This window comes from Larus michahellis, chromosome 3 (assembly GCF_964199755.1).
Source record: "Larus michahellis chromosome 3, bLarMic1.1, whole genome shotgun sequence".
Taxonomy (NCBI): Eukaryota; Metazoa; Chordata; class Aves; order Charadriiformes; family Laridae; genus Larus; species Larus michahellis.
The window spans coordinates 76,635,889-76,650,568 of record NC_133898.1 but is presented as its reverse complement, the minus strand read 5'-3'; the positions used below and the strand labels follow the sequence as shown (position 1 = coordinate 76,650,568).

The 14,680-nt window shown below is 36.3% G+C and overlaps 1 protein-coding gene across 10 annotated transcripts in view; it reads right to left on the bottom strand.

Annotated features, from left to right (window-relative positions):
• The window catches only part of FAM184A (family with sequence similarity 184 member A), a 73,949-nt gene that overhangs the window by 18,794 nt on the left and 40,475 nt on the right, over positions 1–14,680 (bottom strand). For 6 of the 10 annotated variants that reach the window (XM_074580862.1, XM_074580864.1, XM_074580865.1 and 3 more), the window contains exons 9-10: positions 14,436–14,586; positions 2,169–2,210 (exon numbers count right to left, since the gene is read on the bottom strand). In XM_074580862.1, coding sequence (XP_074436963.1) covers positions 2,169–2,210; positions 14,436–14,586 — 193 coding nt within the window. The remainder of the gene's footprint in view (positions 1–2,168; positions 2,211–14,435; positions 14,587–14,680) is intronic. The other 4 variants (XM_074580863.1, XM_074580867.1, XM_074580870.1 and 1 more) reach the window with 1 other exon arrangement.

Genomic DNA, 14,680 nt, shown 5'->3' with positions numbered 1-14,680 from the left:
TTTCATGGAATTATACATCATAATCCCCGAATCTACTCTCAACTTGTAATGAGTCAAGGTAAGGTTCATAATTTTATGCAAAAAGTTAGAATTTATTTTTTTCCTCGTGTATCATTTTGCATTTATCTAAACTGAATTGCATCTGCCATTTTATTGCCAAGTCCCTTGGCTTTTTACAACTATTCTATAATTCTTCAACCAGTCTTTGTCCTTCCGACCCTGAATAACTTTTTATAAGCTGCAAACTTCCCCACCTTACTTATTCATAAACAACCTGCAAAAGAAAACTTGTTGAACGTCAGTGTAACTCCACTGATAATTTATGTTCACTGTGGTAATGCTGTATTTATTACCTATTTTTCAACCAGTTACTTATCTATAGAAAAACTTCCCCTCTTTTCACCTGTAAACCTCACCTTTTCCTATTTCTCTGCAACACTACAGCTAGCAAAAATGAGACCCTGTTTGGGCACCTATTTTCCCCATGCTTTTAGGTAACTCTTACACTTATTTAGATTATCTCTACTCCCATTTAACCACCATCCATAAACTCTCAGGTTTGTTGTTTTTTTTTTGTTTGTGTCCCTGAGACCACTAGTCTGACTTGGCTCTAGCTCCTCTACTCTTTGTCTTCCATCTATCCCACATTCCAGTATCTCTCTCCCTCCTCCTCCCCTCCTTTGCTCTTTTTCTTCTTCTTAACTCCATTTCTGGTATCATAGGGACATGCAGTTAGGAGAGTCTTAAGAGATTATTCAGCCCAATTCTTTGCCCTAGGTGGGAACTCTATACACAAGTTACTGCTTAAAAATCTCATATGAAGGAAATTCCACAATACTCACTCAGATCCCCTTCCTCCTCCTCTGAGCACCTGTGGCAGAAACACTGAGATACTAGACAGATGTTCCATCCACTCTTACTTGTCCCTTTCAGCATGTTTCTGTCCCTCAGGTTTGTCATCATTGCCCTGTCCAGCTCATCATGGCCACCAGGAGGTACAGTTCTAGGGAAAGTCCTGCTCAGTCCTGCAGAACCTCAGCTAATTTAATCACCATAGTCTAAAAAGCCTTTTATGATAACATTCAAATGGAGTCAATCACAGTATCTCAGCCAAATTTTTATGAAGATGACATGAAAAAAAGATATTTTTGACTTGGAGTTAAATTTCTCTCACTTAAGTTCCTGCTCCAAATTCTGATAATTCTCAGAATATCATTTGTAAACATTTTTAGCATAGGCCAAGGGCAAAACAATGTTCTTTTCATTTCTTTCTTGGAAATGCAGAAAACATTTTAACTGAGATGACCAAAAGACATCTGACATCTGGCCAGGAAGCCACCTTAGAAGAGATCAGGAATACCTTCTCAAGAGCAGTTCACACTTCCACCAGATTAAAGGGACTGCAAAACCACAGCCTGAAATGAGTCAATGTCTGCAGATGCCTATTTGCATCAATAGACTCTACAGAAAATAAAGGACAATGAGATTAAGTGATTCTAATGACCAAGTCAGATTAGTCTACCCTTCTAATAATATGATTTTTTTGTTGTTGAAAGTGCATCAAATATTACAAATTTGTTATCGACAGTTATTTTTAGAAGAGTACATAATTTTAAACATTATTTTTATTATTCAGTACACATACTGATATTCCTAAGAGCACATTTCTGAAAACATTAGTGCCTCCATTTGCATGTCTTTTGGAGCATCCCTTTTATTCTTTTTATCCTTTTATCCAAGGTTTTCAGCACATTAGAAACATCGGTAAGAATTTTAAAAACAAAAAAAATAGAAAAAAGGAATATTTTGGCTACAATTATGACTTGCACTGCAAAGCTGCAAATTATAATACAGCATCAATCTCATGCTTTATAGAAAGCTCTGCAATACACATTTGCACTGCCCACAAGCTTGCTTGCTTTATCACATAAAAAAGCTGCTTATGTTATGACCATGTATGTAGTGTTTGATGTCCACTGATACATACATTTACACAGATGAATGGATGCAATACACAAGCTTTTGATAACTAGCGGCAAACGTTCTCCTCTCAAATATTACCATGTCTTCTATTTCATAGACTAACGCTCTAAAGCAGTACTACAGGATATGCAGATTTATTAGTGCAAACATGCCCTGTTTACGAGCTGTAAGTGCAAATCACTTACATTGCTGATAGATTTATGCAAAGCTTCACCGAGACAGTGCCGCTATGAAGAAAAGATCACAGGAATAAAGGGAAACATTCAGAAATCAACTAAGTAAAAGAAAAAGGGATAAGGAAGGAAGAGTAAAACATAGAACATTAATTATAATTTGATCAGGGAAAAATAAGTTGAAAACTGTCTGGAAAAAAATATGAACATGTTGCTTTGACTTAGTATATAAACTACTGAACACAGAACAGAATGATGCATTTTCCTGTGTTATGTTTTGAACATACAGGATAGCATTATCTCTTCAACATAGTGTTACTATATGCTCGTATATTATGCAGCTGAATGCTTTTGAAATTATCCAACTGTTTTCTCTTCTCCTTTAGGGCAAATAATTGTGGGAAGAAATCATTAAGTACACCAATTTGCATTACTATTAGAAAAGATGTTACACAAGGACTCAATCAGTCGGCTGTGTCTCTGACATATCACCAGCATTTTAAACACATAATATTAAAGATCAAATTTCACTGCTTAAGGGCAGAAAATGAGTTTAGTCTGTAACGAAGGCATATTTATATTAAAATACTTTTTATTTTTCTTAAAATTCAGAACGAGGTGCATACATAAAAGACTCTTCCTGAAAGTCTCCAGCAAAAAAAAGATTTAATGTACCACTTATGCTAGTGTTGATTGCTAATGAAAATCAAAAAATAAAAACACACGGCCAAGTAAATGTTCCATACGAAATATTATTGATCACACACATCATACATATCATTCATATATATATATATTAAAATGCCTGTGTGTTTGTATATACATATATATATGAATGGTGTAGATAGGCGCGCACACACACGCACATAATATAGTTATCAGAAATGAAGTGTGAACAATTTCAAGTCCAGCATGACTAATTTCCCCTTTTTGGCACGGGTCAGTCAAGAAGATGGCTTTCTCCAGGAAACAGCACGGATTTTCACAGCAGCTTGGAAGCTTATAGCTGGGAACTTTTAGATAATACTTTGTCAAAATACAAAAAGAGGACAATATTATTCATACTCCTGAATCTATAAAAAGGCAAAACATAAAGATGCGTTATTGTGGAATATCCCAAATTATCTTATTAAAATTGTAAGAGTCACAAGCAACAATTTTCTATGCAAGGACATAACACTAGGAGGCATCATACTGCAGCAGACACGACAACAAACTGGCATCTAACAGCTCCAATTTCTGTGCTGGATTTTGATAGTGCCAGTCTGAATAAATCCACCTGTTTTTTCTGTGCTTCCTTTCCCATCTGTTGGGTTTGTTTAGGAGGGAAGCTGTTAAAGCCAGGAATGATCTCTTGCTAAATAAATGATCTGTTTCTAGCATGTCTGGGACGCATCTAGGCACCACTGTAGTACAACTAAGAAATATACATAACATATATTTAGATTTTACGCCTAAAGCAGAAAGGTTAGTAATGTTCTACACTAAAAAGAAATTCCAAGTACAAATACTTCTAGAAAGCTATATTCTGAGGTCTACCCTGTTAAAAGAAAAGAAAGAAAAAAAATGAGAGTTGGCCCCTGCTACTTGCAGAATAACAGATTTCTTTCACCAAGAGAGAAACTGGTCTTGCTTTGCTGTCAAACTGATCTTGTAACTAGAAGTATTAAGGTGGGCTAACGATTTTAATACATGTGATTTCACCAAATTTAGAAGTTTTCCAGAGATTCGGAAAACAGATGGAATTAAAATGAACTTTTGTTGAAGGTTCTAGACTAAAACTCTCCAGTTGAGGTCAGTATTTAGATTTGTCACAGATTTCTTAGGCTACCTCACCCAAAGCAATCTTTCAGCACCCCACGTTTCCTGATTGTGAAATCAAAACAGTAATTATGTTGTGTAAAGAAATTCACTATTAAATATGTAGATCTTACTGGCAAAAAGAAGGTCATGCACAGACCAAAAAAAGTTATATTTAGTACAGTTATATGTATTTGACATTTCTACATCTTCTAAAATGACACACAACAATATTAAATATATAATAAAAATATCTTATTGATTTTTAACAAAACTTGAAATACACAAGTACTTTATAAATCTGGAAGTCTAAGTATCACATCATTATTCCAAAGCATGTAATTATAGGACAGCTAGCTAAACAATCAGTCCTGGAAAAAAGAGTAGAAAAGATTTAAGAGTTAATCAAGAAAGACTTCAAGTGTGAAAATAAGATGATTTTCAGTCAACATAACAATAGAATAAAGCCCTGCTACAGAAAACCTGATTTCTTGCTTTGACAACACTACAAACTTGAGCAGTAGATGCTACTGTACAGAAATAATACTTAAAAGGACTTCTTAATGGTATTCAATTTATTATAACATGGGCTTTTTGTCAGAAAATGTGTGCTTATACAACATTACTGAAGGATATTTTAAAAGATTGAAACCAACTTACTTATAAATCTCAAAAACTGCTACTGCTGAATCATCACTGAAATCAAACAGGGATTCACTAGGATTAATACTAAACCTGACTGCAATTTATTATTTTCATCCTTTATTAGACAGTAAATACTTTTCATAAAGTTATAGATGATAGAACAGTAAATTAGAATTAAAATTATTAGAACTATTACATTAGAATTATATAGGCTAGTCAATTGGTATGCGGCCTGATTCCAGTAGAATGCGTAGCAATATAATCAGATGTGGCTCCATATTGAAAAGTATGCAGACACATTCAGAATAGAGAATTCCAAAATAAGTCTGGTTGAAATACTATTAAGAAATTCCATAAAAATTCAAAACGTTCTTATGACTACTTCCACAGAAAAGTCCACGATATAGGGAATAATAGGGGGATACGGGGAAAAAAGTAATGAGAAGCAAGAAGAATGTGGGCATAATTATTACTCCCTTCATTTCTATGATGGGGAGAAGCGATGGGAACAAAAAAAGAGAATGTGGCTTTAACTCTCGCTGTTTTATAGAGGTTGGAATTAAAGATTATCGGTTTGTGATTTTATTGTGATATAAGAAACCCTTGCCCAATTCTCTTCGAAATCAGGCTTCACAAATACAGCATGTATAAATGAATCAGTTTGTTTCTTGGAAGTATAGGAACTTATGGAAACACATCTTTATTTCATATGCACGTATTAGCTGTTGGCTTTTACTTGGTTTTGCGGTCTTATTTTTCAGTGTAAGTATTGTATTCTCCACCCTCAGCATATGCACAGCTAAGCTTCAAACGAAGCCCAGACAAATTCCTAATGACCCAGAGGAACAGCAAAGAGGTTGCTGCATCTTTGGAACCCAGTGATCATTGTGGGCCACACAGCAGGACCAAAAGACCTTTCACGCAAGACACAGGGACAGATTTGTATTCCCACCTCTATTTCAACATCTCTCCTAGAAGAGCTGCATTTTCAATTTAGGTGGGGCAATTTGTGTTCTAGTAAAGCATAGATTTAGGGATCTGAAACTATTCAAGCTTTGGGTTTGCTTACTGTAATGAATGGTTGCTGGTGTTCCCATCACGATTCTCACAGGAGACACACTAGTGATCAAATGGTGTAATTTTCCTTAAGGAGGGAATTTACTGCGACACTGACATTTTCACATTTTCATTCAGTTGCATTGTTTCCTGAAGGGCATCAGCTTATTGGATGCACAGAAGTTCTTTCACTTTGTTTCTCTTGGCTAAAAATTACTTTGAACCAGATTACAGAGGCTTGACATTGAATTTCAGCACCAGTCTTCATGTCACGCAAAAGTCTGTGATGTAACACTTCTTCTCATTGATATTTCAACGTCAAATTGTGTCAAGATCTGACTTTGGTATACAGTTTACTGAGTTTTCAAAATACTGCTGGCAACAGAAATTCACGTGTAATACCTGAGCCCCTAACTGGGGAAGCTCTAACTTCATCTGTTGTATCAAAACTGATCTAGATTGCTATGCAGTCTTTGTCTCATTTTAAGAATGACCTCCAACAGATGCTGCTAACCTTTCTGAAGAAGAAAACCTCTGTGCATCCATCAGACGTCAGTAAAAGAAACTAGTTTCTGAGTGGCCTACTGAAGAAGCTGAAGGGACCTTTGGCATAAGTCCATTTTATCCAGCTAATAACAACAACCCCAGAACTATCCCTCGAGATACTTCTTTGGTTTGAAGAGAGAGAGTGATTTGTCAGCAGATGCACTGTCTCTGGCCGCCTGGTGTTTACATGACAGATGACTCCACAAAGATTTGGAAAGCAGCTGTTTCCTACTACAACATTTTGTACTTGGCTTGAGGCTTGTGACACGCCAGGAATGGAAAAGCTGCATCAAAGTTTGCCCTGTGTGACTGATAAGAAAAATCAGCGTTTAGAGCCCTTTCCCTTTCCTCTCTGTCAAAACCCAACAGTTTTCTGTTGAGGAAAATGAAATATATAACTATCTCTGGGACCTAATTGGTCCTGATTGTCTCCTGTTTCTGTAGCAACTCCGAGTGAAGATGCTGTGTCCAGACTATCACAAAGTGGTAATTATCCTGTTGTTTTAAAAAGACAGAACTCCTCTCTTTTCCAGTTGTAAGATTCTATCAAACTGCTGGGCAAAATGCATATTTTTACCTCTTTCAGTTTTGTATTACATGCTTTTAATGTGACAAACTGCAGGTCAAGGTAGAAAAAAGTTTTCAATACAGAGGATCATTTGAATCTACTGATTAATTTTTAAAAGTTTTTGGAATGGTACTAGAGCTTCATTTAATTTTACTTATTTGTCATAATGCTATCATGAATTTAAAGATTATATATGCATCTTGGCTAATCCTTCCTGCCCTTAATTTGGAATTTTATTCATCTGCTGGTTCTCAAACAAATTTTGCCCCACTTTATATCTCATTCCTCTCAGCTCCACTGGTTTCAGTGGTTTTGAACCTATGCAAAAGCTACTTGAGCAGCGTAAAGTTTTAGAACTAGACTCTTGCCAGTCTTTATCTTACAGTTAGGGGAAAAACATATACAGATATAGGATTAACATTTGATTTGAGGAATGGTATTACTGTTGGATTTGGCTTAGATTTCTGTTTACCAGTTTTAGAATTGTAAACTTAACTCCAAATATCAAACTAAACTCTTTTCTGACTCATGCATCATTAATTACATACACTAATAAGAATTTAATGTTCTTCTCATCCATTGACAGGTAGAATTAAAAAGTCTTTCAGTCTCCTCCAGATTTACTAACTCAAACAACTGCCAAACAAAACCTGGTAGTATTATTCTCAAATTAAAAGTAGATGATCAGATAAACAAGTTTCTTTGGATATGAAGATAGCGTAATTTCAAACATCAGCCTAGATGTATTTTTAAATTTAATTAAACACAACACCATGAGAGAAAAAACTAAATGAAGAAGAAACCAAATGAGAGATGAAGAAGTCCAGCAACGCATTTATTCTTAAACAGAGCAACAAAGCTAGCATTTGTTAGTATTCCTACTGTATCACACTGAAAATACTTTGAAAACTCCGATTTGTTCTGTTGCTTTTGTTTGTCTGTATTGCTGGGTAGCTCTTAATTGTAAATGGGCTTTAATGAATTTCCTGTGTTACATTCAAATCTTTTAAACAGAGACTAAAACAACGAAGAGTGTAGTATGGATTGAATGGGCTCACCATAACTAAAAGCTCAGAAAAAGAGATAGTACAGCTGGATCCTAGGCTTTTTTGTCCGTGTTCAAGCTTCAGACAAAGCTACAATGACCAATCTGGATATAATAATGCACCGACCAATCTTCAGGATCACATCGCTGTATTGAACAGGGAGACCAGGACAAGGGTGATTCTTTATTAAGAAGTACAGACAGTCATGAAACCAGAGGGAAGTACCCTCAACAGATGGCCCTCTGAAAGCTGCAGAGATTACACAATTATTCACGCGCTTATGTCCAATAGGTTTTGACTTGCTTAAAGGATAGGTTTCCCTTTCAGAATACAATAGTATCGATTCTTCTAAATAAGTGGTGTGTGGCAGGATGTTTACAGGCACTGGATCTAGGCAGAAACTCCCAAAGCTCCCCTGATTCTCCATGAGCCCTGCAGGAGTTGCAGCACAGTCCCATTAAGACCACAGTTTCAAGAGCTGTGGTCACTTCTGAGACTCTTCCAAGAGCTGCAGAAAGTGGCACCCCTTTGGAAAAACAACTAATATCTAGACATGAAAGAGGTGGCGTAAAACCTTACCCTGAACTGCATTCTAGGTGGCCTCTGTTCTTTCCTCCCACCTTGTTATGATTTTTCTTTCAGTTCTTTCAGATTTCAGCATTTTAGACTGCTAAGTGCTTTTTAAATCTTACCCAAAATCCCTTACCATCCACTAGATGTCATGGTAGCCTTACTAGTATTTTTGAATACAAGAATGACCAAAGAGAATTAGGGGGGAGTTACATGAAATTTACCTCCTCCCTGTTTCCGACAGAGAAGCCTTCAGACAGTGTGTGTGTTCAGGACTATATCCAGTGAAAGGCAGCACAGTAAGGTGATTCCGTGCTGAAAGGTAATCTTCCTGCTTTCAGGAAGTGAATACAGGGAATGTGCAGGTTTTCTCTTGTAGAAATTTCCAGCATCCCTTCAAAAGCAAATCTTCTAAAGCAAGGATTACCCAGGCTGTGGAATCTTTGTGCTGGGGAAAGAAAGTAGCATTTCCCGACTCTGCTAACATGGATGTACATCAGCTCTGCGATAAGCACTTCCACATGGGCAAATAAAGACTGAGCAATAACTGCCCTCCAGTAGAAGGCTGGTCAACCGGCATTTGCGGATATGCACAGCTCTGTGACCTTTCTCCAACACTCCACTCCATGAACCAGAGTACACTTAGTGGCCAGGGTTGTAAGACTGAGTTTGAAATTTTCTGAAAACTACAATTCAAATAATGTCTATATCAGAAGGAAATATTCACATTTTGATGTATTTCTATTTTTTTTCTGATAGTTTAAAAAGGAACACACTATCATAGAAACAAACTCTGAGTAGGAAAATTCTACTTTTTTTTCAAAAAGGGAGAGAATCTTTGCATCAGGAAAAATAAACAACAGCTAGCAAAGCATATGTAGTACGCTTTTGTCCATTCTCACTGTACTACTTGCAATATTTCCATTAATAGAAGATGGTATCTTTCTGTGAGAAAAGCTGATGAAGTTAGAAGAATGTCACGCTAATGCTTGGTCACATAACAGTGTGAAGCTACAAAAGAATGGAAAAAAATGCTGACAAAAACATTCATTTTACTGGAACACACGTTTTACGGAAAGGTAAGGAAGATGGGAGAATCAGTATTTGCTCAAATATAGAAAATCCCATCCACAGTCATAACACTTGATTCAGTTTACAGAAAGAAACATTTATCACAAGAAGACAGACATAAGAAGAATACAGGTTTGTAGAGAACCTCAACATTTCAGTGCTCAGAACTGAAAGCTGCAAAACATAGAGAGGCAGAAGAGAGAACACACTTATGCTTTAAAAAGGAAAAATTTCTGCAATTTCATCCATGGCTGAAGCCTTCTCAGCAGCAAAATGTTTTTAAGAAAAGCGTTAAAAGCCCATTACACAGTTAAGAGAAATGGAAAAGAGCTAGCACATCTGAATTCACTACATATTTCATGAAGAAACTCTCACATGGATTGATGTAGAAGTACTTAGTACAATTTACAGGCAAAAAAGGAAAAGCACTTTGTTTTTATGTCTTCTAGAACTATTTTTTAGAGATAAAAACTACACACTTGGTCTCTAGACATTGATCTAGTTAACCTACCAACCACATTTACCTGTAGATGGTAAGTGACACTTTGCAACAGGGAAGAATGTGTTTAAGCACTTGATCAGCCAAATAGCATTTTTTCTGCAAGAGAATTATTTTGCTCATAACAAAACTGTTGGAATAACAATAAACCTACATGCATTCTATGAGGAATGACTTAGCATTACTGGTATAAAAGAAAAATATTACCTTGCTTTATATAAGAGCTAGATCTCAGCTATCAAATGTGCAACAGATAACAGAAGGCAGAAATTTGTAGATTAATGTAATATAATTAAAAAACCCCACAGTTTGGTACACTTTATGGGCACAGGTTTTTTTGTTTGAATTTTTATAAAAGTTGTTGACATTTTAGCTGTGTTTCCTTATTCATTTTTTCCAGCACCAACCAGTAGTATTCCAAGATGGGCATACTCTATGTTGTATTTTTCTACAGTTTGAGTAACTATATTGTGTCACTTCTATCCTTTCATTTAAACCTGGTTTTTTTTCAACACTTTGCTTACATACCCATTCCCATAGTTCAAGTCAGGTGCTATACTTTGTAGCTTGTTTTTAAATCAAATCTGAGATACAGCAATACATATTAGAAAATTATGTAGCCCTAAGAGTGAAAGTATATGATAAACTTACGAAGGAACACAGTATTTTCCATATTAAAAATCATGTTTCCATATTAGAAAAGAATTTCAATATTTTGCACTGGACATAATACTTATCAATTTGCCAAAAATAATATGCAAGTCCTTTACATTTAAATCACATCTGTCAAATATACATGATCTCACCTTTTTCTAAAAATAATTTCTTAAATGCCCCCCTCTCTCCCACTGACCAAAAAGTTCATGTTCATGACATCTTTCTGGAATGCCTTATACTGCAACATACTGATGAGCATTTCATTTCTGAATTCAACCTTTCTGAACAACATTTATACAATGAAGTGGTGAAGCTCTAGGCACTTTCTCAACATAAAGAGCACACGTAGGCCACATTTTCTGCCTAGTTAGAAATTTACAAGTGATTTAGCAGAGACCTTGCACTTACATGATTTTGATTAATCACTGTATAGTCCTGCTGGTATAGAAGAGGCCAATGCTTCAGGTGTAAAAATCTGAATTGCAGAAAGAGGAGTTGGATCTCTGCTCTCTTCCTAATTACACAGACTTCACACTTTCAAATGGCTTTTAAACTCTTCTTCTCACTAATAATGACTGGGGCTGAGTATAACAAATTTACAATTTTACACCCCTACTGCAGTATCTCAGGCTATCCTTGTTCAGCGTAATTGAAAGAAGACAGGTATGAACAGATATCCTTTTTTGAATTCTTATTTGAATTCTTCCCAATGCTGTTAACTTTTATATATCTTTATATACATATGTATATATATACACATATGTATGTATGTATGTAACAGCAGAAGAATCCCACTTTTGTCACTGTTTGCAGTCTGTTTAAACTAGACTGTGAACTTCTGGGGTAAAGAGTCTTATTGCATATTTACAGATGGCCAAGCACAGCTAGGCTTATTGCAGTAGTTCCTGCAGTGTCAAACTGGGTCCAGTGTGATTTCCACTCAGAATATCATAATTCTAGATTAATACAACCAAAGTCTATAGTAATCTTTGCATTATGAAATGGATACCAAAAATCTTCCACTCTCCCACAACGAAAACACTCTTTGATTTTCTTCAATGATGAAATGACTAAATCTGTGGATGAGGGAAGAGTAGTGGATGTTTGTGACCTCAATTTCAGCAAGATTTTTAACATCCTTATATCTGATTGTATCACAATTCAGATTGGTGGGCTACCAGGTAGATGAGAATTGGCTGAATTACCGGGTGGAAAGCGTAGCAGTTAACGGTTCACTCTACCTGAAAGCTTGTTGTTACAAGCAGAGTTCCTAAGGTGTCTGTTTCAGTACCTATTCACTTTAGTATCTTTATCAATGATCTGGAGGAGGAGACAAACAGTACTCTCAGAGTTTGTGGGTGACGCCAAACTAGGAGGAGCAGAAGAGGGGGTGTAGCACAGAGGAGGGGACACCATACATTGAAAGGCAGGACTGCCATCCAAAGGGACCTATACAGGTTATAGGTATGGCTGATACAAACCTCACAAAATTCGACAAGGACAAATGCAAAGTCCTTTACATGGGGTGGGCTAAACCACTGCACTGGTTCATACTGGGTTACAGATCTGCTTCACATAACCTAGTTAACGGTTGGCTAAACATGAATCAGCAGTGTGGCCTGGCAGCAATGAATGCCAGCAGCACACTGCGCTGTAGCAATTACCAGTAGTTTGAGGGAAGGGATCAGTCCCTTTGACTTAGCACTTGCTGCACATCACCTGGAGGGCATGTTCTGTCTCCTCTTCCAGTTCATTCAGCTTTGATTGCCACAACACAAGCATTGATAAACTTGAACACATTCAGTGGAGAGCTACCACCAAGACGGCTGGGACTGTAGCATATATCCTGCTGAGGGAACTGGGTTTGTTCAGTCTAAAGAAGAGAAGGTTTTGTGGGACTTCATAGCCTTCCAGTACTTATGAGGTGGTTATGGAGAAAGTGGACCCAGCCTTGTTACAGTGGTGCACAATAGGGCAATGAAAGGCAACGATCATTAACTGAAACAGAAGAGGTTCTGTTTAAATATAAAGAAAAAACTCACCATGAGGATTATTAAGCACTAGAAGAGATTATTCAGAGAAGTTCAGTTTTTATCCTTGGAGGTTGTTGAAGGCCTGACTGGACACAGCCCTCAGCAACATGGTTCAAATTCTGTGTTGACTGATTTGAGCAGGAGGTTGCACTAGATGACTACCTGAGGTCTCTTCCAACTTAAGTCTGTCTATGATTCAGGTCAGTGTAACTCTCAGAGGCTACCTTTTGTGTAGGAGCAAACTTACTACAAACCCATTTCTCTAAGACCTAAGTTACCCATCTTGTACACTATGGTCTGGAAGTCTCTCTGCTCCAGGTGTAATGGATAAAAATGAAGATTCTTACAGAGGGAAAGCTTAATTCCCTACAACCAACAATAGCTTTTCAATCTTTATGAAATACCAATCCAACTCAAAACACTGGTATGGAAAAACAACAGCTGGATAAAAAAAAAGTGAAGACCCATGGTTTATTTTCTTATTAATCTTCTGAACACACACGCTTATGAAATGGTGCAGCTCTTTGCTACAGTAAAAGGAATGAAGAAAAAAACCAAACCCAACCATTTTGCACATGCAGACCACTTCCTATGTCTGCAAATTCTCTAGTAAAGCTGCTCTTATTACATTTAGCTTCCTGAACTTTCATATTCCAAAATCTCTTCCATATGCAGAAAAAAATTGTTCATTTGCAATGTACTAATTTTCCACTCTGAAACTGTAGGCTAGATTTATTATGGTATTTTTAAAATGTAGAGATAAGTATGTTAAAACTAGAGGTTTAACATATCCCTTTCAAACCGTACTTTCCTAGAGAAAATGCTATTTATAGGTAGAAGTAAAAGGGAGTAAATGAAGCTTGGGGAAAGGCAGTAAGTGAATGAGTCCAAGTCTTATTACATTCATGTTGTAAAAAGTAACAGACAGAGAACTTTGAAAACCTCCAGCTTTTATGAGCCTAAGCCACAAGATTTTACGAGCTTAAATTCCCTTGTCAGCAAAATAAATTGCTGTGTTCCTATAGGAATCTGTATAATCAAGTGCACGTTCAGCTATTAGACTTCTCAAATTAGACAGCATATTAAAAGCCCTCCCACAATAACACCCTGAAATCACAGTCATTCAATGAGTTCCAAAATCTGTTTCTCTTACTTTAAAATCTATTTGTTCATTATCAGCTATTCTGTCAAACTGTAGTCAATAAAACCAGTTCTATAGCATTTATGGTTTGGAAAAAGTACAAAGCAAGTATTTTCTGTGAATTAGCTAATATAACCAAGTTCATAAATATGAGTTGCAATCAAAAAACTCAGTTTTTATAAAAAAACTATCCCAAAATAATGTTTTAAATCACTTAAGAGAAGACATAGCTGTAATAAACATGTCGTAAAACTGAGGGATGTTTTGACTTTTCAGTGACTTGTACAGTGTTGCTATTGTAAAGATAAGGGATACCTCCAAGTCCAAACAATTAGCATTGGAAAATATTTACAATAGAATAGGTGAGCAGATAGAGAATCAAAAAAAATCTTATAGTGAAGAGGTGAGACTGTAAACACCCTCCCACTCCCCCCAAAAAACTGTAAAAAGTGTTATTCACATTTAGTGTAAAGAAGGACATTCATATAATTTTAAGACATTCTCATATATTACTTTAAAAAGCATTACATTCACAAATTTCATTTCGAAAGACAGATGTCACTACCAATCTCATGTAGTTACTTTGCAATAAACCACCAGCAACTAAACCGCCATGGCCTTCCAATTCTCAAAGAGACCATAGTTACCTGGTCTAAAAGATCTTCAACTTTTTTTTGCCATCCATCCCTTGCTGCATTTTTTTCACGTTCTTTCAGCTGCAACAGCTGAGTCATGGCTGCCTTCTTATCCTCTTCATGCTGTAGCCTCAGCTCTTCACGAAGCTTATTGCATTCCTGCCTAAAAGCAAAGGTCAAATAACTAAAATGCAGCAGGCAAGAAGTGAAAGAGAATTAAGAACTCAGTAATAATTGGAAAAGCCTAGATAATAACA